The 11,442-nt window shown below is 41.5% G+C and overlaps 1 protein-coding gene across 2 annotated transcripts; it reads right to left on the bottom strand.

Annotated features, from left to right (window-relative positions):
• Positions 1-274: 274 nt before the first annotated feature.
• Positions 275-11,117, bottom strand: LOC117411788 (acylamino-acid-releasing enzyme). Of its 2 annotated transcripts, none has more exons than XM_034019556.3 (22): positions 10,901-11,117; positions 9,756-9,885; positions 9,077-9,203; positions 8,837-8,924; positions 8,463-8,538; positions 8,161-8,330; positions 7,537-7,674; positions 7,206-7,297; positions 6,979-7,019; positions 6,285-6,406; positions 5,986-6,046; positions 5,672-5,769; positions 5,009-5,060; positions 4,480-4,568; positions 4,011-4,146; positions 3,493-3,576; positions 3,249-3,329; positions 3,053-3,141; positions 2,771-2,961; positions 2,398-2,500; positions 2,125-2,231; positions 275-1,784 (listed from the first exon to the last, which is right to left on the bottom strand). In XM_034019556.3, exons 1-22 carry the CDS (start codon positions 10,910-10,912, stop codon positions 1,679-1,681), a joined length of 2,193 nt encoding a protein of 730 aa, XP_033875447.3. In that variant the 5' UTR covers positions 10,913-11,117; the 3' UTR covers positions 275-1,678. The 2 variants fall into 2 exon arrangements, with proteins under 2 accessions (XP_033875447.3, XP_033875445.3); XM_034019554.3 differs by lacking the exon at positions 10,901-11,117 and adding an exon at positions 10,559-10,679.
• Positions 11,118-11,442: the final 325 nt, after the last annotated feature.

Below are 11,442 nucleotides of genomic sequence, written 5' to 3'. Positions count from 1 at the left end.
GTAGTGAAGTAAGAAAACAAATATCAAAAAATACAGCTGTATACAAAACATCAACACAGTAACTCAGAAGTGTACTGAGAGAACTTCAAGAAACTTCAAGTGACATGATCTTAATACGGGAGCCATTTAGCATTCCGGGTTTATTTGACACTGCAATGTAAAGTTAACTATCGAGAGTAGGAATTATTTTCACCCTGCGGTTTTTCGTGTCTGACAAGAAAGTATCAGCAGTACGTTTCAGTGCCAGATGCAAATATAAATGAAGAAAAAATGATTTGCGTGAAAGATTAACCTGTTTATTATCATTTTTCATAATTACATGAACAGCGTTTTTTAACAAAGTAATATACATCAATATAAGCACCCAAACCAACCTGCTTTTTACACCTAGTAGTACAAAAAAAGCCAGTATGTAAATGTTCCCAAAGAAATGCTTCTGGTTTAGTTAGAAACATTCTCCTGATAAATTAGAGTGTAACGTCGTTAAGAAGCGGTGACCACAACACTAAACTTATCCTTGGCTTCCAGCAGGGCTTTGGGAGGGAGTCAGAGCAAGAAGCTCAACACAAACAGTACAGATGACTTCAGAAGATGACTTCAGTCCCTACTAATCTTATTTGGAAGCCACACAAGAACTTTTTTATAAATGTTAATACAACAAACAGCTTGCATGGCTCCCAATAAAGTTTACTAACAGTGAGAATATTGAGATCTTTTCTCTTTGCACTTGCTTCCAAGCTATACACACAATATGTGCTTCCAGATATGCCCAAAGTAGAGTATTCTAAATTAGGCAACTGCAAGCGCCCTTAGTGAAAATGTAGTGTTATAAAGATGTTACAGAAGTGCTTTAGATTACAGGGCATACATTAACATGTAATAACTGGGTAACTACCAATGGATCCTGCTGGTGGAATACACGTGTCATTCCAGGGAAATGTACTCTAATTACATCAGGTAACAATGCATCACTCACAAGGTCATTGTCATGTACCTACTGTACACTCCAGTTAGCAACCATTGGCATTTACAATACCCTGATATTACAATGCAATTACATGGCTAGTCATGCCTTATAATTTAAAATGTTTTTTTTTTTTTTTTTTTTTTTTTAAGATATCCTTTTTGAAATGAACTGCAGGGTTTGATACTTAAAAGTAAGGAACTCGGATACAACCTTTGGCCCATTTAAGAGCTATTTTGGTCACTTTATTTTAAGGGCCTTTTTTTAGTTTATTAACTGTTAACAAACAGCTAATAAACATGTTAATGTACATTATTTATTTTCTGTTAATTGTTAGTTAATAATATATAATAGGCCAGCTAAAACTGCAAACACTATAGCCCTATGGATGATCATTATGATGATATTAAATCAGGTTTTTTATTATCCCTAACCCTATCCCTGACCCTAACCATAAGCTAAAAATTAACAATATTTGTTAACCGTTAATAAACTAAAAAATGGCCCTTAAAATAAAGCATGACTGCTACTTCATGCATGACCCGTATTACGTTTGCTGGGTTGGATGCACGGGTCATTAGGGGATTCTGGCATCAGCCCCCATTTGTAGTACATGAAGCCAGTAAGTGCTGTAGCGATGTATTGGCACTGCTATATTGGATGCATGTCTATGAAACGCATGCATAAGGAAGTAAAGCATTAAGGTTTCAGCGGTCACAGTTTAAGGTGCTGACTGATCCAGAGAGCGATGTTCATGAACCCATCGGACTCTGCGTCCACTTTGGATAGGGAGTGGTTGTTACCGGGGTACCACAGCAACCTGAAAAACAAAAAGCAGCATTGGCTGATAATTACGAGTGCCGAATTAAAATGTGTCGACTACTTTGGAAAAACTTTACGATTCGATAGAAATCCATAAAAGGAAACCCCTAAAACATGCATAATCGGAAACATCCTTATTCTTTCAAAGCTTAAAAAAGAAATACAACACATTTAATTTACCTCCAAATTAACTAAAGCTGTCAAGTTTCTAATATGTGTTATCCGCACATTACAATTGGATAACCAACATCAGGGAACGATACAAACAGTTGTCAGCAGCTGTTTGGCTCTAGGGTAGCTCTCTCTGTGTGTATCTTTCTCTGTGTTACTTCACTCACCTGACAGGGACTCCCAGCGCCTTCAATGCACGGTAGTACTCAATTCCCTGCTTGCTGGGAACTCGTTTGTCATCCTCTCCCAGAGTTAGTAAAACAGGAGTCTTTACCTGCATAGAAATTAGATTACATTTTCTTTTTGTAATCTGAGACGCAAAGCTGCTTCACAATATAAATTAAAATGAATACGCAAAAAATATTTGCAATGTAAACTTAAACACAAAATGAAACAACCGCAAACTGAAGAGAAATAAAGACAGCTGGTAGTTTACTCACCTTAGGGGCATGTCTGATAGGAGATTTATTCAACATCTGCTCCCAGACAGCAGGGTCAGGCAGTGCGTCAGTGCTGTAGTCAAAGCCAGCCTCCACCATGCACCTTGAACACAAGGGCTGAAAGTCAGTTACTGCGTGCACACATCAATGTCAAGAGTCAAGACAGCCTCACGAATACTAATTTTGTTGACAAAGTCGTGAACATTGAAAGTTACAAACACAAGACACTCCCAAAGAAACCTGGATCAGTACAAGGAAGAGGAATGGTTGTAACAAAGCAATGGAGTTCAACAGCAAATCAAAAGACTGCGAAGAGCCCAGGTTGCCCACTGCATTAGGGGTTTGTAACACAAAAGGAAAAGCTTGTGATTACCAGTCGGGGATGTCTGTACTCCCAATCATGGAGGCCAGGTTGATAACAGGGTTCCTGGCCACACAGGCCTTGTAGAACTCGGGGTACTGTCCAATCAGGTGGCAGGCCAGGAAGCCGCCGTGCGAACCTCCACTCACAGCAACCTTCTGCTCATCGAGCGACTCCGTCTTTAGGACGCTCTCCACTGAGTACTGAACAGATGAGACGGAAGGAGAAAGTTAACCGAGGTCTCTTTATAGCACTGCAGAAGACCAGTACTTTTAATGAACCACTGGACTGTACCTGCACATCCTTCACATCCTGGTCTCCTACATTTCCAGGCAGAGAGAGGACGCTGTCCTGGCCAAATCCGATCGAGCCTCTGTAATTCACTACATAACAAATACAGAAAGTACAATGGAAAATCGGTACTGAAATGTAATTATCCACTGTTACAAAACTCCAGTATACAGGCTAATCCTGTGACTGTTGTACTCACCCAGAAGCAGCGCAAAGCCCATCTTACACAGGACAGCCTGAGACAGGAGCCACTCCGCAACAAACACGGAGTGCGGGCCTCCTGCATGAGACAGAGACGAGTCAAGAGGATACGTTAGTCAAACATGCTTCACTCCCCCATTATCAATTATAAAGTCATGTACTATATACACCTTATACATGAACTCCTGCTGCCCTCCCAAGATACCACTGTAAATATGTCTAATGGTTTATTCCAGGCTTACCGTGTGGAATCACAATCAGAGGCAGCTTTTCTCCTTCTTTCGCTTTTGCCGGTTTAAGGAACAGAGCCTCGTAACTCAAGCCGGCTGTCAAGAATGAAAACATTTAAATTACACACAATAATACAGTCCACTGCGTTAAATCACTTGCTATGTGCGTGCAATTGAGGGTGTTGAGGGCGAGGGGAATGGGCACATACAAGCTTTGAATGGCACTGCATCTGAAACTAAAGAGATGATATTGCAACAAAGGGGCCACGTTTTGAAGGGCAAAGGCAAATGAGAGGAATAAAACCATCAAGAAACACCTTTCGACACAGGAAGGAGCATGGGAATTACTGTTCCGAGTGGTATTACTGTATTCCTCTCTGAATAACATGCTGGTTTTAGAATAGCCTGTTGGAGAGGGAGGTGCATATCTCTTTACATATATATATATATATATATATATATATATATATATATATATATATATATATATATATAGTGGATGTTGCTGTCAGGCAGTAAAGCTGGCTCACGGTATGTCTGGTTCTCTTGCTCAAGAGGAGAGGTGAAGGTCAGCACTCTCCACTCAATCTCAGGGATAGGCTCAGACTCTTCCAGAGAGACCCAGCTCACAGCCTCGGAGCCCGCTGGCGGGAGGAAGCCCAGTTTCTGTAGGGAGAAGAAAGAGAGACACACAGACCAGAGGGGATTACCGCTACAGTACCATCTGAATTACCAGCCGCAGACAGCTTTCAGGGCTTGCAATTCACTAAATAACCTCCATTTATTTAATGAACAGCTTCTTACATTTCAATGCAGCATGCTAAAGTGAAATATAAAAACAGAGACAGTAATCTAGTTTGATTACAGCATTTATTTAATAAGAAGATTTCAAATTGAACTTTAAATCGCCACATTGTGCTGTTTCTCCAGGGTACCTTTTAGCATTAGTAAGTCTCAGTAAAGAAACTATCAAAATGGTGTAATGTGTCCATTTCTCACCAGGCTGGGTGGGCAGTTAGGGGAGGAGCAGCTGACCACCATGAGGTCCCGGTCAATGGTCAGCAGTGTCCAGCTCCCCATGCTTGAACCTGAGAATGGAGAGAGAGGAGCGGGAGTGCTTGTGAACTAATACAAAGCGCCCCAAGGGCAATATCAGAACAGATTGATTCACTTAATTACAACAGGAGTTGCAAATATGTTCCTGCTGAAACTTAACCACATCCAGGGTTGGGTTCAATTTGTGTTTTTCAATTCCAGTTCCATTTCCAATTCCCTTTTAAAATCAATTCCAATTCAATTTCTTTCAATGGAATGTATTTGAAGGAATTGGAATTGATTAAAAGAGAATTGGAATTGGAAATGGAATTGAAAAAAAAAAAAAAAGGAATTGACCCCAACCCCAACCTACATCCACATTCCCTCAGCGCATTCAGACAGGTAAGAAGTGGCTTTCCTGGAAAGACACCAAAATAATCCCAGGTTCGGCTGCAGACTGACAGAATACAAATGACAAACCCGAGTTACTCACCGGCGGTAAGGGATTCCACAGCCCCTGTGTTTATGTCCACCACAAGCAGCTCCTGAAACAAAACCAGCAAGAGAATATTAAAAAAGAGAAAAATATAGACGACTTCTGCCATAGGCATCAGACAACCAGGGAGGTCCTGCTGTATGATCTATTGACAGATGCATAGATGCAGAATTCAAAAAGGAGAAACATGTCTCCCACCAGGGTGTGCTTCGTTTCTAACAGTGTCTGATCTGATGTTTAGAATTGATCTGAATATTTTTTTCCTTGTTTCTCAGACTATGACACGGCTGTTTGTTTTTCAGTCCATGGTGATCATCCATAAAGTATTGAGACAGACAAAGAAATTCAATGCAACTGGAGGTGGGGCTTTTGTTTCCCATGTTACCCACTCGAGACACCTTGCTTGCAAAACATCAATGTACAGCTCACTAAAATAAATCGGCACACCTTCATGCAAAATATCTTAATAAGCAATTTGTCCCTAAAGTGCAGTTGTTATTCATTAGCTATAAAAGTGAAACATTGGGCAATTAATTTATTCGACATAACTATGCAGCAAGTCTTCCAGTGAGTCCGAGTGATGCTGGGTCTTTATGCTTCCGGGCCCACAGTTTCAGGTATTGGCAATAAGGCATGTTGCTGCCATGGTAACCATCTCACCTTCCTGCTTCTCTGAGGGGAGTTCAGCAGGACACGCTGGCTGTCAGCCGACCAGCAGAACCCGGGCAGGGAGGAGGTGTAGATCCCAGTGAAGCCATCTGGAGGAGACACCAATTACATTACGCTCCATCAACTGTCTGTAAAATCAGTCTGTTCAGCTGATTAACCTACAGTATTACCGATATCATGTTTAAAATGAAAACACATGTGCTATAGCACGCGTTTCTTTAAGCACTGCACATTTGAGACCTACATAGCTAATGGCTAAAGTGTATGGAATAATTGTTACTTTAAATGCAAGTAAACAAATTTACCCTCTCTGGGTCTACTGACGATGTCCACCACTGTTGACGTCGTTTTGGTGTACCAGTCATACTGAAATAGGAGAAAAATGTATATTACATTAACACTGTTTGCTCTTGTGTTAGATAAATAAAGCTCTTTCTACAGACATTACAACACGGCACTCCTTTAATGAAGTGCAGTACACTGGCTAAATTACATTAAAAAGTAATTCCTTACCTTAAACCGGGCACCCTGCAAATCAGATACTGAATCTCAATGGCCCTACCCTGAGAAAATCAAATGAAACCCTGTCCTTGAACACACTGACCATGCACAGCCGGCTGCACTGCTGATGGGGCCCGAACACCCCACACTCCAGGTAGACGATCCGGCACTGATCCGGACTGAGACGGGGGGAGCACACCGCCTTCGTGTCCGAGGAGAGCTGCTCTGCAATGACATGATGAGAAAAAGCGTAACGCTATCCAGAAACCATACACTGTGGTGAGGGCAACATGGAAATAACAAACAGTACCCTTGCCCTCTCAATAGCACTGCCTTTAGAAAACACTGAGCAGCACTTGACAGCCACCTACACAGGATCTGCTAGCATGAGTCTGTGAGCTTCTGATTGCTGCTCACAACAGACCTGCTTGCTGGGGACTTTGCAGAGTCCTTCCAGAACAATGTGGATTTGAGAATATATTCCAGTGCCAGTATAACAACACTTTGTCAAAAGGGCACTTTTAAGGTACCTATTTATAACTGTGTTACACCTGTTCATTATAAACCCCCTACTATCAGGTAGGACTAGCTGTCTGTTTCCCCATAACCAATCCCTGATAACTCTTCACTGGCTTCATGGTTTTAATGTCCCCCACTTTTGAAAGCAATCACTTTTCTTACAGTCTAGCAAGATGACAACAGATCCCGAACTGGAAACGCACTGATTTTGGCTCACACATTTAACTCAGTTAATTAAAAAAAATATGTATAACACCACCACCCCTACCAACACTTACCACATTTACCACCACTGAGATCCACGTAGAACAAGGAGGACCTAACACAAAGGGTAGCAAAAGAAAGATATTTAGAAAATCAGACAAGGACATTGGTTCCAGCATGGTTTTTTGGTGTCAACACTGCCCCCACTATGAGGAGCAAATCTCTGACTGGCTGAGTGCACTACTGAAATATCCCCTTTCTTTGGATCCCAGCAGAAATCATGAGCCTCTGCAACACTCACCTTCTATTGGGACAGTGCTTGAGTCCCAGCCTGAATGGCTCGTGCCTCCACCCCACAAAGACAACCCCGGTGTCGTTAGCAGCCCAGAACGCCTGCAACAGAAACACTGCTGTCACAATCCAAAGGACTGACAGAGCCTCTGGAGTATTCATACAGAAAGGTACATCAATCACTTCCAGTATGTACATGAAAATAACATATAGCAGAACACAAACTGTTTTTTATTCAAATATGACCCATCTCAGTCCTTCACGTGGCGTTTCCTCTAAAATGCACGATCCATAAGCATTTTCTGAAATGATGGAAAGAGTTAAGTGGAGTCCTGGCTCACCTGCCCAGGTGAGATGTTCTCTGGGACCCCCTCCAGCACGGAGATGTTGTTGCTTTCTACATCAAGGACACACAGGACTGGAGCGCTCTTGTTCACCAGGGTTTCCCCCCAGTCTTCATAGAACACAAACTGCTCCCCCTGGAAAACGCACCGAAACAGGACACATTACAAAAAGCTAAACCGCAGCCAGGAACGATGGGCAGATTGCCCAAGCAGAAATTGCCTTGTGGGATAAACTCGAAGACAAGGTGTCTGATGAGGTTGTTTGATGACAGAAGACTACTGTTCTGAAGGTTGCGTATTGTTTATAATCTTTGGTGATTTGATTTAATTTTCTTGGCACCGTCACAGGACACATTTATAGGGCTACCACTAGGGGTTATTGGGGCACAGTAGCTGACCTGCAGTCTTATTACCAGCTTAATATGCCCACTGTTCATCTCAAAGTGGGCTTCCATTATGTAAAATGGAAGTCATTCCTGTACAGAGGGACATTCTCATAGTTATAAAGCAGTGACCTCAAGTAATTCCACGGTCAACCATACCATCACTTGTCTTTAACAGCAGAACGGCTGGCAACCCTTAGCCAGGGTCAATTTTCATCAGGTCTGCACCCAACCCTACCTTGATGACGCTGTCTTTCTTGTCGGCTTTCAGAGTTTCCACCTCATCCCCCAGACCACTCAGCTCTGGGGACTCCGTCTCAAAAAACGAGCACGTCTTCGGACGCTTTTTCTCTGCCACGTACAGGAGGTGGGTCTCCGAGTGAGACCACACCAGGCATCCAAACTGGTCTGGAGCGCACAGGACAACAAAGGAGGTTATGATGTGTGCAACCGTCTAACCTCCCTGTTACTGTTTATTTTATTTAAGCACTACACTGCTAAGCCAGTGGTTTTGTTAATATCTTATGTGCGGGCCCTTACCGTCGTCAAAGACTTTGCCATGTTTCTTCAGTCCTGTCAGATTGATGCTTTTCACTTTGCAGTTCTTGCTCCAGATCTGTGAGGAGGTAGAAAACAGCACTGTAGACCAGGTTAGGGAAATGCAAAGGTTTATTTCAAAGCTACCATTATGTGCTGCTGACTGGGGAAAAACAAGACCTAGAAATAAACAACCTGTAAACTATTTGTAAATAGTCAGAATACAACGCTCTAAAGACATTAATTACCTCAATTTCACATATAATGCTTGATAGATTAAATGGTAGCTGTAAATTTCACATATAATGCTGTAATTCATATTTTTTTTTATATTTGTTACTAGAAAAGCCTAGAGCAGTGCCCAGTGCAGGGTTTACCTCGAGAAATTGTTTCTCCTCTCCTTTGTTGCTGCACTCCCTGATGACAGCTTTCATCGCTCCTGACGGGGAGTCTCTGCTCAGCAGCCTACGGGGTCAACAACCAACACAATCACTGGGAGGACAGTGCAGAAACAATAGGAAACCACAGGGCTACATCCATAAAAAGAGGTCAGGATTTCACCCAAAACCCACTTTGAAAATTCATATGGGAAGTTTAAAAACACATGAGGTGCTTACTCTCCCTTTATCTCTGTGCAGTTTCCAGACGGACCAGAATAGACGATGGACTTGTCGTCGTGGAACGCGATGTACTGCCTGCAGAACTTGACGTTCTCATTGCGTTCCAAATCCCGCTGGCTCCATTCTGAAAACAGGACGGGAACACGTAGCTCGATATACAGGATTGGCAGTACAAAAGCGCCTTCCAAGGACTAGTATAGTGAGATACACAGAGCGATGTTTCTGATATCAGCCATCACTTGTGCCATGTGTACAACAGTTATCTAGGTCTACTGTACATCACATAAGACTCCCATTGCATAGCAGCTTGATCCATTCTTGGTTTTACTATGAGTTTAATAAGACACACCTGAGCTGGCTACCTATACAATGTGGCTAATCAAGCTTGTAATAAAGCCTGGCATGAGTGAAACTGCTATGCAATAGGTGTCTTATTTCCATCCTGTTACATATTTGGATTTTGTACGGATACTAATAGTTCAGCTTAACATTTTCTCAATGCAATATAGTAAAACACACAAAGAAAATAGTGTCATCAATCTTCAATTTGTTTGAACCTTTTCAAAAACTACTTTCACAAAAAGCAGTGCAACAAAAGTAATTAATTTTATTGCAATGGATTTCAAAGACTCCCCTTATAAACCCTGCAGCCCCTGTTGAGAGGAAGGTACTGCACCTGTGTAGATGTTGCTGTATTTGCCTCCATACTGGGAAGTAATCACCGGTCCAACACAGGCTTTGGACAGGGAGGGAAAGCGGCTGTGCTCCCTGTACAGGGTGGTGATCTCCTCTGGGTTAGTGATGACCTATTGTGAAGAATTAAGAATATCCAGGCAGCCAGTGAGAGCTCTGTTCTTAACAGAGTCGATTGTGGTCCTGATGGCGGAGTGCTGTCACTGGGTTAATCTGAAAATCAGATTCATGGTACAGCCTGGATGCTTTGAAGGTTCTCAAATTGCAAAGATGCCTGTGTAACTTTAGCAGAATGAGCATATCACCCCTGCAGCTGTGAGAAACTGAAAGAGTATACTCAGAACACACACACAGTGCATGGATTAAACCAGGTCTACAGCTTTGTAATATCTTCTATTCATACTGTGCATTAGTGGTAACTGAACAACCAGGTTATCCACAGCTGTTTTCCTATAATTCAAGCATTTTTTTTGGCATTTAAATAATAATAATACTATTAGATTAACAGTACACTGGCAACGATACTACAGTATGCCCGGATGACTAACAGACAGGTGAAATTCGTTTAACCGTCCTGGGTTAGGCAAGGTCACGTGTTTACTTCACGTCTGATTTTTGACCTTCTTCTGGGTGCGCGTTTATACATGACAGCACTTGCTTCATTAACAAGTGTGACCACTGTAGTTAACGCGGTCTGTACCGAATACCTTTAAAATCCAGCAGCCAGTACCTCACAATAAAACACAATATATATAACCAATCCATTCTTTTGACAACCACACTTACTGAACTGTGAAACCCCATTGCTACGAACGGACAGGTTTGGGCAGAGTTTTTTAAATAACCACAAACGAGTTCAGAATTTAATTTTAAAAACCTGAAGAAGGTCCAGGAAGAGAGCCTCATAATATTACAAGACTTGTTAGTCCACATACTTTGTCTTTATAAAGATCCAGCTAGTCTCCGCCTCCCGTCACACAGTTCCGTATTGTCAGTGTAATCACCATACACGCTGTAACTTCAATGGCAACATGCATTTACAACACACTAGCTGTAACTCTGAATCTAATATTAAAAGATAACAACGATATTATTTTGCATGTACTATAAAATACTTTGAAACTATACCTGCGACTCCATACCGACTGTACCAGCAGACAAGGCACCACATAATTTGGAATATACAAAGGAAGGACAAAGGGGTCTAGTTAAACTATATAAGCGCTCAAATCTTTTGCTTATTATTTAAAATAAAAAACAGGCGGTGTACTCATAATAAAATAAAACTACCTTAATTAACCTCACTCTATTCGTTCATTGTATTTGTGATATAACTACTAAATACAAACGTTCTACTTGCATGCACCCCCTTTCAAAATCAAATGGTGAAATCCGACCATGAGGAGGCGTGACGAGAAAAAAAACAAACAAAAAAAACCAAACAATATAGACCGTACCAACATCAGAAAATAGGGGGGGTGACATTACATTACATTTGTATTTATAAAGAAAAATAAAAATTGTATTTATAATAAAAAAAAAAAAAATGTAATGACTACTAGCAAGTGAACATCTAACAGTCTATGCTGCCCAAAAAACGATTCCCTTTCAAAGATGTTTTGTAAGTCGTCCTTATCAGTTAAGGTTTTACTAATCAATCGGCACTCATA

The sequence above is a fragment of the Acipenser ruthenus genome, chromosome 16 (assembly GCF_902713425.1).
Source record: "Acipenser ruthenus chromosome 16, fAciRut3.2 maternal haplotype, whole genome shotgun sequence".
Lineage (NCBI taxonomy): Eukaryota > Metazoa > Chordata > Actinopteri > Acipenseriformes > Acipenseridae > Acipenser > Acipenser ruthenus.
Note: the sequence above shows the minus strand (reverse complement) of the source record. Positions and strands in the feature narration are given on the sequence as shown.

Bases quoted from the DNA above. Each gene is read 5' to 3' on its own strand.
- LOC117411788 (XM_034019554.3), bottom strand. From the start codon at position 10,678: ATGAGGCTCTCTTCCTGGACCTTCTTCAGGTTTTTAAAATTAAATTCT. The intron at 8,539-8,836 runs GTAAACCCTGCA...ACCTCCTCACAG, and splicing joins AGGAGAAACAATTTCTCGAG to ATCTGGAGCAAGAACTGCAA. The intron at 6,407-6,978 runs GTAAGTGTTGGT...ATGTCATTGCAG, and splicing joins TCTCAGTGGTGGTAAATGTG to AGCAGCTCTCCTCGGACACG.